Source organism: Salvelinus fontinalis, chromosome 25 (genome assembly GCF_029448725.1).
Source record: "Salvelinus fontinalis isolate EN_2023a chromosome 25, ASM2944872v1, whole genome shotgun sequence".
Lineage (NCBI taxonomy): Eukaryota > Metazoa > Chordata > Actinopteri > Salmoniformes > Salmonidae > Salvelinus > Salvelinus fontinalis.
In genome coordinates, this window is record NC_074689.1 from 22,650,223 (window position 1) to 22,669,067 (window position 18,845).

General features: G+C 47.9%; 1 protein-coding gene across 1 annotated transcript in view; it reads left to right on the forward strand.

Annotated features, from left to right (window-relative positions):
• LOC129822998 (aryl hydrocarbon receptor repressor-like) overlaps window positions 1-18,845 on the forward strand; it is a 166,689-nt gene that overhangs the window by 133,683 nt on the left and 14,161 nt on the right. The window contains exons 3-4 of the mRNA XM_055881647.1: window positions 9,930-10,057; window positions 18,086-18,175. Of these exons, the coding sequence (XP_055737622.1) occupies window positions 9,930-10,057; window positions 18,086-18,175 (218 nt within the window). The remainder of the gene's footprint in view (window positions 1-9,929; window positions 10,058-18,085; window positions 18,176-18,845) is intronic.

The following is an 18,845-nucleotide window of genomic DNA, read 5'->3' on the forward strand; positions in this document are numbered from 1 at the left end:
TCTGATCTACTGACCTACTGATCTACTGATCTACTGATCTACTGACCTACTGATCTACCGACCTACCGACCTACCGATCTACCGATCTTCTGATCTACTGACCTACTGACCTACCGATCTACCGATCTTCTGATCTACTGACCTACTGATGTACTGATCTACTGATCTTCTGATCTACTGACCTACTGATCTACTGATCTTCTGATCTACTGATCTACTGATCTTCTGACCTACTGATCTACTGATCTTCTGATCTACTGACCTACCGACCTACCGACCTACCGACCGACTGACCTACTGATCTTCTGATCTACTGACCTACCGACCTACTGACCTACTGACCTACTGATCTACTGACCTACCGACCTACTGACCTACTGATCTTCTGATCTACTGACCTACCGACCTACTGACCTACTGATCTTCTGATCTACTGATCTACTGACCTACCGACTACTGACCTACTGATTTTCTGATCTACTGACCTACCGACCTACTGACCTACTGATCTTCTGATCTACTGACCTACCGACCTACTGACCTACTGATCTTCTGATCTACTGATCTACTGATCTTCTGACCTACTGATCTATTGATCTTCTGATCTACTGACCTACCGACCTACCGACCTACTGACCTACTGATCTTCTGATCTACTGATCTACTGACCTACCGACCTACTGACCTACTGATCTTCTGATCTACTGACCTACCGACCTACTGACCTACTGATCTTCTGATCTACTGACCTACCGACCTACTGACCTACTGATCTTCTGATCTACTGATCTACTGATCTTCTGACCTACTGATCTACTGATCTTCTGATCTACTGACCTACCGACCTACCGACCTACTGACCTACTGATCTTCTGATCTACTGACCTACCGACCTACTGACCTACTGACCTACTGATCTACTGACCTACTGTTAGTTACAGTATGAACCTTTGTGTTTTCATGTCCTCTGAGAGAAAATGTGTTCCCTCTAGATATATGGCTTCCTGTGCTGTTGTTTTTCTATTTAACCTTTATTTATTAACTAGGCAAGTCAGTTAAGAACAAAGTCTTATTTATAATGACGGCCTACTGGGGAACAGTGGGTTAACTGCCTTGTTCAGGGGCAGAACGACAGATTTTTACCTTGTCAGCTCAGGGATTCAATCTAGCAACCTTTAGGGTACTGGCCCAACTCTCTAACCACTACCTGCCACCTCTACACTCTAACCACTACCTGCCGCCTCTACACTCTAACCACTACCTGCCGCCTCTACACTCTAACCACTACCTGCCGCCTCTACACTCTAACCACTACCTGCCACCTCTACACTCTAACCATTACCTGCCACCTCTACACTCTAACCACTAGACTACCTGCCACCTCTACACTCTAACCCCTAGGCTACCTGCCACCTCTACACTCTAACCACTAGACTACCTGCCACCTCTACACTCTAACCACTAGGCTACCTGCCACCTCCACACTCTAACCACTAGGCTACCTGCCGCCTCTACACTCTAACCACTAGGCTACCTGCCACCTCTACACTCTAACCTCTAGGCTACCTGCCACCTCTACACTCTAACCACTAGGCTACCTGCCACCTCTACACTCTAACCACTAGGCTACCTGCCACCTCTACACTCTAACCACTAGGCTACCTGCCACCTCTACACTCTAACCACTAGGCTACCTGCCACCTCTACACTCTAACCACTAGGCTACCTGCCACCTCTACACTCTAACCACTAGGCTACCTGCCACCTCTACACTCTAACCACTAGGCTACCTGCCACGTCCACACTCTAACCACTAGGCTACCTGCCACCTCTACACTCTAACCACTAGACTACCTGCCACCTCTACACTCTAACCACTAGGCTACCTGCCACCCCTACACTCTAACCACTAGACTACCTGCCACCTCTACACTCTAACCACTAGACTACCTGCCACCTCTACACTCTAACCACTAGACTACCTGCCACCTCTACACTCTAACCACCAGGCTACCTGCCACCTCTACACTCTAACCACCTGGCTACCTACCGCCTCTACACTCTAACCACTAGGCTACCTGCCACCTCTACACTCTAACCACTAGGCTACCTGCCACCTCTACACACTAACCACTAGACTACCTGCCACGTCCACACTCTAACCACTAGGCTACCTGCCACCTCTACACTCTAACCACTAGGCTACCTGCCACCTCTACACTCTAACCACTAGGCTACCTGCCACCTCTACACTCTAACCACTAGGCTACCTGCCACCTCTACACTCTAACCACTAGGCTACCATGTCGCTCTACACTCTAACCACTAGGCTACCTGCCACCTCTACACTCTAACCACTAGGCTACCATGTCGCTCTACACTCTAACCACTAGGCTACCTGCCACCTCTACACTCTAACCACTAGGCTACGTGTCGCCTCTACACTCTAACCACTAGGATACCTGCCACCTCTACACTCTAACCACTAGGCTACCTGCCACCTCTACACTCTAACCACTAGGATACCTGCCGGCCCTTTTTCATGATGTCACTCACTTGGTTCTATTCTACAGCGAAATATGAAATGTGTGATTTCTCCCCAAATAACATTTATTGGAGTTGCCTTCTATTTTTTTAAACATAAAGGGAGAGTTGCCAAATCTGTTTTTTAATTACAACAACATATCCACAGAGATATAACTATATTTTACACAGAATAAACATCAATTTGTATGCTCTATTTATATTTAATGTGATTGTGGTCTCGGTTCAAGAATTGCAACCATAACACAGAAAATACTACAATGTTGTGGCCTTATAACAAGACAAGAAGACTAACAAGGAAATAGAACCACAAAAAAAAAAAAAAAAAAATGAATTCAGTTTCTCTTCAGAAACTACAGAGGAACAAAAGCAAGCCCTGAGCTACAAGTCTAGCACCTGCTAAACGCACCTGAAGTGCTTATGTTCTTTCAGCTTTTGTCCTTGATTTCATGCCACATTACCTAAAAAAGAGAGTTTGGGATATTCAATACATCATATAATGAAGAATTTGTTTCCACTACACTGCGGTTTTGACCTTTGCGGAGAGCATTCAACGTTTGCCAGCAGTCATCAATATTTAACAGCTGTTGTTATGATTAAATTCTTTATAGGCTAATGTGTCTCGCCGGCTTGCACGCAAGGGTTTGGCCAGGTGCCAGCGCTCTGTCAGGGACCAGAGAGAAGATTGATAGGCGGTTAGCTTGTGTGACAACGGGGCTTCGGTCAGCCAGCCCCCCCCCCCCCCCCCGTGGATTTCCTGTGCTGCGGAGGGAGGGAGGGTGCACACAAGGCCTGTCAGAGGGGAGTGCTACAATGTTTACGAGGGTGGGAGCTGAACGTTAGGCCCTCCCAGGGAGCTGAACGTTAGGGCTTCCCAGGGAGCTGAACACTAGGCCTTCCCAGAGAGCTAAATGTTAGGCCTTCCCAGAGAGCTGAATGTTAGGCCTTCCCAGAGAGCTGAACGTAAGGCCTTCCCAGAGAGCTGAACACTAGGCCTTCCCAGAGAGCTGAATGTTAGGCCTTCCCAGGGAGCTAAATGTTAGGCCTTCCCAGGGAGCTGAATGCTAGGCCTTCCCAGGGAGATGAACGTTAGGCCTTCCCAGGGAGCTGAACACTAGGCCTTCCCAGAGAGCTAAATGTTAGGCCTTCCCAGGGAGATGAACGTTAGGTCTTCCCAGGGAGCTGAACACTAGGCCTTCCCAGAGAGCTGAACGCTAGGCCTTCCCAGAGAGCTGAACGTTAGGCCTTCCCAGGGAGCTGAATGTTAGGCCCTCCCAGAGAGCTGAATGTTAGGCCTTCCCAGGGAGCTGAATGCTAGGCCTTCCCAGGGAGCTGAATGTTAGGCCTTCCCAGAGAGCTGAATGTTAGGCCTTCCCAGGGAGCTGAATGCTAGGCCTTCCCAGGGAGCTGAATGTTAGGCCTTCCCAGGGAGCTGAACGTTAGGCCTTCCCAGGGAGCTGAACATTAGGCCCTCCCAGGGAGATGAACGCTAGGCCTTCCCAGAGAGCTAAATGTTAGGCCTTCCCAGGGAGCTGAACGTTAGGGCTTCCCAGGGAGATGAACGCTAGGCCTTCCCAGGGAGATGAACGCTAGGCCTTCCCAGGGAGATGAACGTTAGGCCTTCCCAGGGAGCTGAACGTTAGGCCTTCCCAGGGAGATGAACGCTAGGCCTTCCCAGGGAGTTTTACACTAGGCCTTCCCAGAGAGCTAAATGTTAGGCCTTCCCAGGGAGCTGAACGTTAGGCCTTCCCAGGGAGCTGAACGCTAGGCCTTCCCAGGGAGATGAACGCTAGGCCTTCCCAGGGAGCTAAATGTTAGGCCTTCCCAGAGAGCTAAATGTTAGGCCTTCCCAGGGAGCTGAACGTTAGGCCTTCCCAGGGAGTTGAACACTAGGCCTTCCCAGAGAGCTAAATGTTAGGCCTTCCCAGGGAGCTAAATGTTAGGCCTTCCCAGAGAGCTGAACGTTAGGCCTTCCCAGGGAGCTGAACGTTAGGGCTTCCCAGGGAGCTGAACGTTAGGCCCTCCCAGGGAGCTGAACGTTAGGCCCTCCCAGGGAGCTGAACGTTAGGGATTCCCAGGGAGCTGAACACTAGGCCTTCCCAGGGAGATGAACGCTAGGCCTTCCCAGGGAGATGAACACTAGGCCTTCCCAGGGAGCTGAACGTTAGGCCCTCCCAGGGAGCTGAACACTAGGCCTTCCCAGAGAGCTAAATGTTAGGCCTTCCCAGAGAGCTGAATGTTAGGCCTTCCCAGAGAGCTGAACGTAAGGCCTTCCCAGAGAGCTGAACACTAGGCCTTCCCAGAGAGCTGAATGTTAGGCCTTCCCAGGGAGCTAAATGTTAGGCCTTCCCAGGGAGCTGAATGCTAGGCCTTCCCAGGGAGATGAACGTTAGGCCTTCCCAGGGAGCTGAACACTAGGCCTTCCCAGAGAGCTAAATGTTAGGCCTTCCCAGGGAGATGAACGTTAGGTCTTCCCAGGGAGCTGAACACTAGGCCTTCCCAGAGAGCTGAACGCTAGGCCTTCCCAGAGAGCTGAACGTTAGGCCTTCCCAGGGAGCTGAATGTTAGGCCCTCCCAGAGAGCTGAATGTTAGGCCTTCCCAGGGAGCTGAATGCTAGGCCTTCCCAGGGAGCTGAATGTTAGGCCTTCCCAGAGAGCTGAATGTTAGGCCTTCCCAGGGAGCTGAATGCTAGGCCTTCCCAGGGAGCTGAATGTTAGGCCTTCCCAGGGAGCTGAACGTTAGGCCTTCCCAGGGAGCTGAACATTAGGCCCTCCCAGGGAGATGAACGCTAGGCCTTCCCAGAGAGCTAAATGTTAGGCCTTCCCAGGGAGCTGAACGTTAGGGCTTCCCAGGGAGATGAACGCTAGGCCTTCCCAGGGAGATGAACGCTAGGCCTTCCCAGGGAGATGAACGTTAGGCCTTCCCAGGGAGCTGAACGTTAGGCCTTCCCAGGGAGATGAACGCTAGGCCTTCCCAGGGAGTTTTACACTAGGCCTTCCCAGAGAGCTAAATGTTAGGCCTTCCCAGGGAGCTGAACGTTAGGCCTTCCCAGGGAGCTGAACGCTAGGCCTTCCCAGGGAGATGAACGCTAGGCCTTCCCAGGGAGCTAAATGTTAGGCCTTCCCAGAGAGCTAAATGTTAGGCCTTCCCAGGGAGCTGAACGTTAGGCCTTCCCAGGGAGTTGAACACTAGGCCTTCCCAGAGAGCTAAATGTTAGGCCTTCCCAGGGAGCTAAATGTTAGGCCTTCCCAGAGAGCTGAACGTTAGGCCTTCCCAGGGAGCTGAACGTTGGGCCTTCCCAGGGAGATGAACGTTAGGCCTTCCCAGAGAGCTGAACGTTAGGCCCTCCCAGGAAGCTGAACGTTAGGCCTTCCCAGGGAGCTGAACGTTAGGCCTCCCAGGGAGCTGAACGTTAGGCCTTCCCAGGGAGCTGAACGTTAGGCCCTCCCAGGGAGCTGAACGTTAGGCCTTCCCAGGGAGATGAACGCTAGGCCTTCCCAGGGAGCTGAACGTTAGGCCTTCCCAGAGAGCTGAATGTTAGGCCTTCCCAGAGAGCTGAACGTTAGGCCTTCCCAGGGAGATGAACGCTAGGCCTTCCCAGGGAGCTGAACGTTAGGCCTTCCCAGGGAGCTGAACGCTCTCTCTGTCTCTCTCTTTCTCACACTTTCTCTACCCCTCCCTCCCTCCCGCTCTCCCTGCCTCTCTCCCCTCCCTCCAGATTGATGATATATTCTCAGAGTTGCTCATTGTGTGCCTATAATGACTTATTACACTAGAAATAAGAACATGTTGCTTGGTGAACAGATGAATGGCATAATGTTGGATTAGAGGAATGTTAGACAGAGTGTGAGTGGCATGAATGTTAGGCCTTCCCAGGGAGCTGAACGTTAGGGCTTCCCAGGGAGATGAACGCTAGGCCTTCCCAGGGAGATGAACGCTAGGCCTTCCCAGGGAGATGACTGTACTAGTAGGTAGTACATTAGGTAGCACAGTAGGTAGTACAGTAGGTAGTACAGTGGGTAGTATAGTAGGTAGTATAGTAGGTAGTACAGTAGGTAGTACAGTAGGTAGTATGTAGTATAGTAGGTAGTATAGTAGGTAGTATAGTAGTACAGTAGGTAGTACAGTAGGTACAGTAGGTAGTACAGTAGGTAGTACATTAGCTAGCACAGTAGGTAGTACATTAGGTAGTATAGTAGGTAGTATAGTAGGTAGTACAGTAGGTAGTACAGTAGGTAGCACAGCAGGTAGTATAGTAGGTAGTATAGTAGGTAGTACAGTAGGTAGTACAGCAGATACAGTAGGTAGTATAGTAGGTAGTACAGTAGGTAGTATAGTAGTACAGTAGGTATTATAGTAGGTAGTACAGTAGGTAGTATAGTAGGTAGTACAGTAGGTAGTATAGTAGTACAGTAGGTATTATAGTAGGTAGTGCAGTAGGTAGTACAGTGGGTAGTATAGTAGGTAGCACAGTAGGTAGTACAGTAGGTAGTACAGTAGGTAGTATAGTAGGTAGCACAGTAGGTAGTATAGTAGTACAGTAGGTATTATAGTAGGTAGTACCGTAGGTAGTACAGTAGGTAGTATAGTAGGTAGTCCAGTAGTACAGTAGGTAGTATAGTAGGTAGTACAGTAGGTAGTATAGTAGGTAGCACAGTATGTAGTATAGTAGGTAGCACAGTAGGTAGTATAGTAGGTAGTACAGTAGGTAGTGCAGTAGGTAGTACAGTAGGTAGTACAGTAGGTAGTATAGTAGGTAGCACAGTAGGTAGTACAGTAGGTAGTACAGTAGGTAGTATAGTAGGTAGCACAGTAGGTAGTACAGTAGGTAGTATAGTAGGTAGTATAGTAGTACAGTAGGTATTATAGTAGGTAGTACAGTAGGTAGTACAGTAGGTAGTATAGTAGGTAGTACAGTAGTACAGTAGGTAGTATAGTAGGTAGTACAGTAGGTAGTATAGTAGGTAGCACAGTATGTAGTATAGTAGGTAGTACAGTAGTACAGTAGGTAGTATAGTAGGTAGTACAGTAGGTAGTATAGTAATACAGTAGGTAGTACAGTAGGTAGTATAGTAGGTAGCACAGTAGGTAGTATAGTAGGTAGTACAGTAGGTAGTATAGTAGGTGGTACAGTGGGTAGTATAGTAGTACAGTAGGTAGTATGGCGGGTAGTACAGTGGGTAGTATAGTAGCACAGCAGGTAGCACGGGAGGTAGTATAGTAGGTAGTATAGTAGGTAGTATAGTGGTACAGTAGGTAGTATAGCTGGTAGTATAGTATGTAGTATAGTAGGTGGTATAGTAGGTAGTACAGTAGGTAGTATAGTAGGTAGTATAGTAGGTGGTATAGTAGGTAGTATAGTTGGTAGTACAGTAGGCAGGACAGTAGGTAGTATAGTAGGTAGTATAGTAGGTAGTACAGTAGGTAGTACAGTAGGTGGTATAGTAGGTAGTATAGTAGGTAGTATAGTAGGTAGTACAGCGGGTAGTATAGTAGGTAGTATAGTATGTAGTATGGCAGGTAGTATAGTAGGTAGTACAGTAGGTGGTACAGTAGGTAGTACAGTAGGTAGTATAGTAGGTCGTATTGTAGGTAGTACAGTAGGTAGTATAGTAGGTAGTATAGTAGGTAGTACAGTGGGTAGTACAGTAGGTAGTATAGTAGGTAGTATAGCAGGTAGTATAGTAGGTGGTACAGTAGGTAGTATAGTATGTAGTATAGTAGGTAGTATAGTAGGTAGTACAGTAGGTAGTACAGTAGGTAGTACAGTAGGTAGTATAGTAGGTAGTACAGTAGGTAGTATAGTAGGTAGTATCGTATGTGGTATAATAGTACAGTGGGTAGTACAGCAGGTAACATAGTAGGTAGTATAGTAGTATAGTATGTGTTATAGTAGGTGGTATAGTAGTATAGAAGGTTGTGTATACAGTAGGCAGTATAGCATGTAGTATAGTGGGTAGCACAGCAGATGGTATAGTAGCACGGTAGGTAGTATATTATGTAGCATAGTACTATAGTAGTGTGGTGGGCAGTACAGTAGGTAGTATATTAGTATAGCAGGTAGTACAGTAGGTAGTATAGTAGGCAGTATAATAGGTAGTACATTAGGTAGTGTAGTAGCACAGTAGGTAGTACATTAGATAGTATAGTAGGACACTAGGCAGTATAGTATTTAGAAGTAGGTGGTACAGTAGGTAGCACAGTAGGTAGTATAGTAGGTGGTATAGTAGTACAGTAGGTAGTATAGTAGGTGATATAGTAGTACATTAGGTAGTATAGTAGGTGGTATAGTAGTACATTAGGTAGTATAGTAGGTGGTATAGTAGTACATTAGGTAGTATAGTAGGTGGTCTAGTAGTACACTAGGTAGTATAGTAGGTGGTATAGTAGTACATTAGGTAGTACAGTGGGTAGTATGGTAGGTAGTATAGTGTGTAGTACATTAGGTAGTACAGTAGGTAGTGTAGTGGGTAGTATAGTAGGTAGTATAGCAGGTAGCACATCAGGTAGTATAGTGTGTAGTACATTAGGTAGTACAGTAGGTAGTACAGTAGGTAGTATGGTAGGTAGCACATTAGGTAGTATAGTGGCACAGTAGGTAGTATACTAGGTAGTATAGTAGGTAGTATAGTAGATAGTATAGTAGGTAGTATAGTAGGTGGTACATTAGGTAGTATAGTGGCACAGTATGTAGTATAGTAGGCAGTACAGTAGTACAGTAGGCAGTATAGTAGGTAGTGTATTAGGTAGTACAGCGGGTAGTATAGTATGTAGTATAGTAGGTCGTACAGTAGTACAGTAGGTAGTATAGTAGGTAGTACAGTAGTACATTAGGTAGTATAGTGTGTAGTACAGTATGTAGTATAGTAGGCAGCACAGTAGGTAGTATAGTGGCACAGTAGGTAGTATAGTAGGTAGTATAGTAGGGAGTATAGTAGGTAGTATAGCAGGTAGCATAGTAGTTCGTATAGTAGGTAGTACACTAGGTAGTATAGTGGCAGAGTAGGCAGTATAGTAGGCAGTAGAGTAGTACAGTAGGCAGTATAGTAAGTAGTATATTAGGTAGTACAGCGGGTAGTATAATATGTAGTATAGTAGGTAGTATAGTAGGTAGTACAGTAGTACAGTAGGTGGTATAGTAGGTAGTACAGTAGTACATTAGGTAGTATAGTAGGTAGTCAGTAGTACATTAGGTAGTACAGTAGGGCTCCCGAGTGGCGCAGGGAGTAAATAAGAAATTGTTCTTAACTGACTTGCCTAGTTAAATAAAGGATACATTAATAGTAGATCGTCCACCATTTAACAAGAACAAGTTGACACGGTCAAGTCATAAGAAATATCAACTTTGTATTTATGTTTTATTTCTCTCTCTCTCGATTTCCAGTTAATCACGAGAAGCCGTCCAGCAGAAAGCACATCAGTCCATCCAGCAACTCTGTCCCCGAGCCCAGGAAAGACAGCCTGCCTAAGGCTATGGGCAACAGCGTCACGGAGAGCGGACTCCTTCTGGAGGTAAGCAGCCAAAATGCAGCCAGCTCGTTCAAGATAACACTTCAAAATTGAGGACGTCAGGAAATGTCTTCAAAACCGCCCACTAGGGGCAACAGTGAGAACTATTACCATCAAGTAGGCTTGAGTTTTGCTAAATCGTAGTGGACTACAGAGGTGGCTCAGTTGGTAGAGAATAGCACTTATTACACCAGGGTTGTGGGTTCAAATCCCATGGAGGGGAAACAGACATGAAAATGTATGTCAGCCTCTCTGGAGAAGAGCATCCCCCAAATGACCAAAATGTAATGAGCATTATCCCATGGATCTGAAGGTCACGTGTTCAATCCCTATGGTGTCTTTGATCCTTAACACTTCAACATTTGACATTTAGCTGAGTAGGAGTAGCAACCCAGGGTGTCAAAAACACTTTTGAAATTTGACGTTTAGAGAGATCGTGTTGGACAAACGTGTGTGTGTATATTGTCATGGTTAAAGAGTGTGCATGTCACAACAGTGAACCTCCATTTTGGTTATCCCGTAGCAGACCAATTAACCTCCACTCTGGTAATCCTGTAGCAGGCCAATGAACCTCCACTCTGGTTATCCTGTAGCAGACCTAATGAACCTCCACTCTGGTTATCCTGTAGCAGACCTAATGAACCTCCACTCTGGTTATCCCAGAGAAATTAATTGGCAGATATTGTATTGTGTTTTTTAAGCCAGTAGTGGCTAACCAGGGGTGGGATAATGTCAAGTTGCGCTGGGAGCTTGCGGTGTCTGATACTTGTGAGATTTGTTTATGACAGTTTGCGGTGGAACACGTTAAAATTGCGTGTACTTACAGAATTGTTTGGCTGGTAGCTGTTGGAGACCCCTGGTGTAGATGAGGGGGAGGAGACAGGTTAAAGAAGCATTTTTAAGCCTTCAGACAATTGAGACATGGATTGTGTATATGTACCATTGTAACGTTCGTCGTCGGAATGAGACCAAAGCGCAGCGTGGAAAGTGTTCATAATTTAATGTTCACAAAAACTCTCAAACAAAATGACAAACGGAGAAAACAAAAGCGCTCAGTTCTGTCAGGGAAACCACCTTAACCAGAAAACAACACCCCACAAAACCCAAACGGAAAATGAAAACTTATATATTTATTTTTTATTTTTATTTTACCGTTATTTTACCAGGTAAGTTGACTGAGAACACATTCTCATTTGCAGCAACGACCTGGGGAATAGTCACAGGGGAGAGGAGGGGGATGAATGAGCCAATTGTAAACTGGGGATTATTAGGTGACCATGATGGTTTGAGGGCCAGATTGGGAATTTAGCCAGGACACCGGGGTTAACACCCCTACTCTTACGATAAGTGCCATGGGATCTTTAACGACCTCAGAGAGTCAGGACACCCGTTTAACGTCCCATCCGAAAGACGGCACCCTACACAGGGCAGTGTCCCCAATCACTGCCCTGGGGCATTGGGATATTGTTTTTTAGACCAGAGGAAGAGTGCCTCCTACTGGCCCTCCAACACCACTTCCAGCAGCATCTGGTCTCCCATCCAGGGACTGACCAGGACCAACCCTGCTTAGCTTCAAAAGCAAGCCAGCAGTGGTATGCATATATGATCCCCAATCAGAGACAACGATAGACAGCTGCCTCTGATTGGGAACCACACACGGCAAAACAACAAAGAAACAGAAAACATAGATTTTCCCACCCGAGTCACACCCTGACCTAACCAAACATAGAGAATAAATAAGGATCTCTAAGGTCAGGGCGTGACAGTACCCCCCGCCCCCCCCAAAGGTGTGGACTCCGGCCGCAAACCTGAACCTATAGGGGAGGGTCTGGGTGGGCATCTACTCTCGGTGGAGGCTCCAGTGCGGGACGCAGACCCTGCGCCGCTTTAGGCTCCCCGCACTTCGGTGGCGCCTTCGGTGCAGGGATCGTCGCCGGGACCGGACCATAGATCATCGCTGCAAGCTCTTGACTGGGCACCCTCGTTGCGAGCCCCGGGACTGGAGAACGTCGCTGGAGGCTCCTGACTGGAGAACGTCGCTGGAGGCTCCTGACTGGAGAACGTCGCTGGAGGCTCCTGACTGGAGAACGTCGCTGGAGGCTCCGGACTGGAGAACGTCGCTGGAGGCTCCGGACTGGGAACCCTCGCTGATGGGAGGAGACGTATAGACAGCCTGGTGCGTGGGGCTGCCACAGGGCCCACCAGGCTGGGGAGACATACAGTATGCCTGGTCCTTAGAGGCACAGGTCGAACCGGGCTGTGGGAGAGCACTGGAGATCTGGTGCTTAAGACGTGCACCTCTCCCTTTTGCTGCATGCCCACTTTAGCCCGGCAGGTGCGGGAAGCCGAAACAGGCCGCACTGGGTTCTCCTGGCGAACTGGGGATACCACGCGAAGAGCTGGCGCAGGATAAGCCGGACCGAGGAAGCGCACTGTAGACCAGGAGCGCTGAGCCGGCACCAGCCTACCTGGCTGGATACCCCTCTTTACGCGGCAGGTACGGAGAGAATGTACTGCACGCCACAGGCTGTGACTTTGTACTGAAGGCACGTTGCGTAAAACCGGAAAACATGGCACTGGAACCGTGACCAACTTCGCTCGCCCCGCTCGCCAACCCGTGTGCCCCCACCCCCCATTTTTTGGGGGGGATTGCCTCTCGTGCTCCCGTCTCTGCCGTAACTCCTGTCCTCTCCACTCCTCTCTATCTGCCTCCGCCTGTTTCCATGGCAGGCTTTTGTCGCCTGCCATGATCTCCTCCCATGTCCACGATGTCCTAAACACCCTTCTCTCCCGTGCCCAGGATCCCCTCTCCTCCTGTCCACGCTGCTTGATCCTTCTTTGGTGGGGTGTTCTGTAACGTTCGTCGTCGGAATGAGACCAAAGCGCAGCGTGGAAAGTCTTCATAATTTAATGTTCACAAAAACTCTCAAACAAAATGACAAATGGAGAAAACGAAAGCGCACAGTTCTGTCAGGGAAACCACCTTAACCAGAAAACAACACCCCACAAAACCCAAAAGGAAAATGACAACTTATTTATGATCCCCAATCAGAGACAACGATAGACAGGTGCCTATGATTGGGAACCACACAAGGCAAAACAACAAAGAAACAGAAAACATAGATTTTCCCACCCGAGTCACACCCTGACCTAACCAAACATAGAGAATAAATAAGGATCTCTAAGGTCAGGGCGTGACAACCATTCAGAGGGTGAATGGGCAAGACAAAATATCTAAGTGCCTTTGAACAGGGTATGGTAGTAGGTGCCAGGCACACCGGGTTTGTGTCAAGAAATGCAACATTGCTAGGTTTTTCACGCTCAACAGTTTCCTGTGTGTATCAAGAATGGTCCACCACCCAAAGGACATCCAGTCAACTTGACACAACTGTGGGAAGCTATGGAGTCAACGTGGGCCAGTCCCTGTGGAATGCTTTCAACACCTTGTAGAGTCCATGCCCCGATGAATTGAGGCTGCTCTGAGGGCAAAGGGGGGTGCAACTCAATAATAGGAAGGTGTTCCTACTGTTTGGTACTGTACATTCACTGTATACACACACACCTCCAGAGAAGAACTCAGTGAGGCTAAGGTTAATGTGTCCGGCTGCCACAACACAGGCCATATACAAGGAGTTGATTGGCAATAATATGTCGCCTCTTGTTGCATGACTTGAAAAATGACTCGCTTCGCGGTGTTTGCCATTGCTGTGGCAACGTGCTGCCCTGGGGCAGCGAAGGAATGCCAGTGAGTTTCCCCTCTCTCTCTCTCTCTCCCCGACGGCTGCCCCAGATGACTCTAAATACCAGGAACAGCTCTTTTTCACTGTGCCGTGACCCTGGCTTTGACGCTTTGATCTGGCGGTGACTATGTGAGGAGGAAAACAATCAAATGTGTGTGAAGTGAAACAAAGGGATGTCGCCACTCCGTCTCTCTCTCTCCATCAGCGCTCTGCCTTTTTCAAATGTAGTGAGAGTATTTTTTTGTAATGTGTTCATTTATAGGAGCCATGAGGGTATATGGACTTTGAATTTGAAATGTTTTCTAGTCCAGGCCAGTAGCAAGTTTCCATGATCTTATGCTGTTGGAATTCCATGAACCTCTCTCTCTCTCTCTCTATCTCTCTCTCTCTCTCTGTCTCTCTCTCTTTCTCTGTCTCTCTCTCTTTCTCTGTCTCTCTCTCTCTTTCTCTCTGTCTCTCTCTCTTTCTCTCTCTCTCTCTGTCTCTCTCTCTATGTCTCTCTCTCTCTCTGTCTCTCTCTCTCTCCATATGAAAGGGATTCTGGCATCTGGTTTAGAGATATGATATCAGAGGGCTTGGCTGGAGTACTGAATCATGAACACAGTGACAGCTACATCTATGAACCATCTGTGTGTAATGTATTTTAAAGAGTTATGAGCTGTTATAAATGCTTATAGCAAGTCTTATTAACACACTGGTGAACTACATAAAGGCTCTATGAATGTGTCAAGGGATCAAGGGACCTAACGTGTGCCAGGAAAGCATTCCCCACACCTGTACACCACCGCTCACAGCCTATACCGTTGACACCTGGCAGGATGGGTCCATGGACTCATGCTGCTTACACCTAATCCTGACTCTCCCATCAGCATGACGCAACAGGAACCCAGTGTTGTTGGCGTGCCCACCGGAGCCGCTTCATCTTGTTTTTAGCTGATAGGAACCCGGTATGGTCGTCTGCTGCAATAGCCAATCCGTGACAAGGACCGACCAGTTGTGCGTTCCCGAGATGCCGTTCTGCACACCATTGTTGTACTGCGACGTGATTTGCCCGTTTGTGGCCCGCCTGTTAGCTCGCATGATGCTTGGCTCTCTCCTTCGACCTCTATCATCAACCAGCTGTTTTCACCCACTTTTTGTTCGTCGCACCGTTCTTAGTAAACCCTAGACCCTTTCGTGCGTGAAAAGCCCAGGAGGCCTGCCGTTTCTAAGATACTAGAACCGGCGCTGCCTGGCACCGTGATCATACCATGCTCAAAATCACGTAGGTCACTCGTTTTACCCATTCCAACGTTCAATGGAACAGTAACTGAATGTCTCGATGCTTGTCTGCCTGCTTTATATAGCAAGCCATGGTCACGTGACTCACGGTCTGCAGGAGCGATCCATTTTCGTGAACGGGGTGGTGTACCTCATATTTTAATTATTTGTATTAACTTGTATTTATTCAGGGTAGTCCCATTGAGACCAGGGTCTCATTCACAATGGTGCCCTGAGTAAATTAACTGGCCATTGAATGTATATCTTTCTTGTGAATACTTCAAAAGTTTTCCTGCTTACTACAAGACATTTACTAATATATATACACCATTTCCTGTACTACAAGACATTTATTAATATATATATACACACAATTTCCTGTCATACAAAACATTTACTAATATATATACACCATTTCCTGTACTACAAAACATTTACTAATATATATATACACCATTTCCTGTACTACAAGACATTTACTAATATATATATACACCATTTCCTGTACTACAAAACATTTACTAATATATATATACACCATTTCCTGTACTACAAGACATTTACTAATATATATATACACCATTTCCTGTACTACAAGACATTTACTAATATATATATACACCATTTCCTGTACTACAAGACATTTACTAATATATATATACACCATTTCCTGTACTACAAGACATTTACTAATATATATATACACCATTTCCTGTACTACAAGACATTTACTAATATATATATACACCATGTCCTATATCCGCTATGCTGTACAGAACAATAATATATATTCGTAGAGTAGCTTGTCACGCACAGGCCTGCTGTTTTTCAGCAGTGCTCACAGTTCCAGGAGTGTGTCGTTTAAACCTGTCAAACACTGTGTTCATTCCCACCGCTACACCTGACACTGTCTTCATCCACACTGTCTTCATCCACACACACACACACACACACACACACACACACACACACACACACACACACACACACACACACACACACACACACACACACACACACACACACACACACACACACACACACACACACACACACATACACACACACACACAGACACACACACACACACACACACACACATACATACACACACACACACACACAACCATTGAACAAACCTAGATCAACACACACCCAAACAGCAACTGGAGCAGTCCCAGTACTAGCCAGGAGTAGAGCAGTCCCAGTACTAGCCGGGAGTAGAGCGGTCCCAGTACTAGCCAGGAGTAGAGCGGTCCCAGTACTAGCCAGGAGAAGAGCAGTCCCAGTACTAGCCAGGAGTAGAGCAGTCCCAGTACTAGCCAGGGGTAGAGCAGTCCCAGTACTAGCCAGGAGTAGAGCAGTCCCAGTACTAGCCAGGAGTAGAGCAGTCCCAGTACTAGCCAGGAGTAGAGCAGTCCCAGTACTAGCCAGGAGTAGAGCAGTCCCAGTACTAGCCAGGAGTGGAGCAGTCCCAGTACTAGCCAGGAGTAGAGCAGTCCCAGTACTAGCCAGGAGTAGAGCGGTCCCAGTACTAGCCAGGAGTAGAGCAGTCCCAGTACTAGCCAGGAGTAGAGCAGTCCCAGTACTAGCCAGGAGTAGAGCAGTCCCAGTACTAGCCAGGAGTAGAGCAGTCCCAGTACTAGCCAGGAGTAGAGCAGTCCCAGTACTAGCCAGGAGTGGAGCAGTCCCAGTACTTGCCAGGAGTAGAGCAGTCCCAGTACTAGCCAGGAGTAGAGTAGTCCCAGTACTAGCCAGGAGTAGAGCAGTCCCAGTACTAGCCAGGAGTAGAGCAGTCCCAGTGCTAGCCAGGAGTAGAGCAGTCCCAGTACTAGCCAGGAGTAGAGTAGTCCCAGTACTAGCCAGGAGTAGAGCAGTCCCAGTACTAGCCAGGAGTAGAGCAGTCCCAGTACTAGCCAGGAGTAGAGCGGTCCCAGTACTAGCCAGGAGTAGAGCAGTCCCAGTACTAGCCAGGAGTAGAGCAGTCCCAGTACTAGCCAGGAGTGGAGCAGTCCCAGTACTAGCCAGGAGTAGAGCAGTCCCAGTACTAGCCAGGAGTAGAGCAGTAGAGCAGTCCCAGTACTAGCCAGGAGTAGAGCAGTCCCAGTACTAGCCAGGAGTAGAGCGGTCCCAGTACTAGCCAGGAGTAGAGCAGTCCCAGTACTAGCCAGGAGTAGAGCAGTCCCAGTACTAGCCAGGAGTAGAGCAGTCCCAGTACTAGCCAGGAGTAGAGCAGTCCCAGTACTAGCCAGGAGTAGAGCAGTCCCAGTACTAGCCAGGAGTAGAGCAGTCCCAGTACTAGCCAGGAGTAGAGCAGTCCCAGTACTAGCCAGGAGTGGAGCAGTCCCAGTACTAGCCAGGAGTAGAGCAGTCCCAGTACTAGCCAGGAGTAGAGCAGTCCCAGTACTAGCCAGGAGTGGAGCAGTCCCAGTGCTAGCCAGGAGTAGAGCAGTGTAGCAGCCAGAGCTGACCTGGCGTTGCTCACAGTAAACTGGAGGTGACAGGGTCTGGCTGGTGCACAGCACCAGTCACGCGATCGCCGGGGATCACCAAGTACAAACACTGGAAGTTCATAAATTACAGTTTGGGGAACCAATTCCTCCGCTGAACTGCCTTTCTTTACCTCTCTCTCTCTCTCCCCTCTTTCTCTCCTCTCCCTCTCTCCCCCCTCTTTCTCTCTCTTCTCTCTTTCTCTCCTCTCCCTCTCTCCCCTCTCTCCCCTCTCTCTCCTCTCTCCCCTCTCTCTCCTCTCTCCCTCCCTCCCTCCTACCTCAGTTGTGGACAGCCTGTGGACAGCCTGAATACTTTAAATTTGACGACAGTCGATTGAAAACCTCTGTGATGGCTTTGCTCATCTTTTGGTTCTTCCTTGGAAGACACATATAGTATGAGGAAATATTCACGCTCATATCTGTGATATTAAATGACCATTAAGCCAAACGAGATAAGCCAAGCTCCAAAGCCAAGTGCCTCTTGTTAGTATCATGATTAATACAAACTAATGTTGGTCTCCTCTATTTCCCCCCTCTAGTCCATTACTGGCTTTGCGTTGGTGGTGAGCAGCGATGGAATGGTTTTCTTTTCCTCCTCAAACATCGTTGACTATTTGGGCTTCCATCAGGTATGTCTCGTTATTATTATTATTATTATTATTTGAATGTTTATTCTGACAAGTATGATACTCCAGGACATACAGGTTAGATAACTTACCTTCATTTAAAGGGGTTTCTGCTGACCATTTACAAAAGTTGTCGAGCAGTGGTTAAGGGTAACAGACGGGTTGGTATGCCATGTAAAGTGGAGGGACTGTGTGTACTCTGCACATTGAGAGAGCCCCCTAGACAGTGGTGAGTTGAGACAGGGGTCACTACACCCAGTGTCAGCGTGGTAGATACTGCTGTCCCAATGGCCGCAGCTATCAGACACACAGATTAATATACAGTGGCACCAGGTTACAATCTGGAGGTGGTAGTCAAAGACCTAGTGACCCTGAGACCTAGTGACCCTGAGACCTAGTGACCCTGAGGCCTAGTGACCCTGAGACCTAGTGACCCTGAGACCTAGTGACCCTGAGACCTAGTGACCCTTAGACCTAGTGACCCTGAGACCTAGTGACCCTGAGACCTAGTGACCCTGAGGCCTAGTGACCCTGAGACCTAGTGACACTGAGACCTAGTGACCCTGAGACCTAGTGACCCTGAGACCTAGTGACCTTGAGACCTAGTGACCCTGAGACCTAGTGACCCTGAGACCTAGTGACCCTGAGACCTAGTGACCCTGAGACCTAGTGA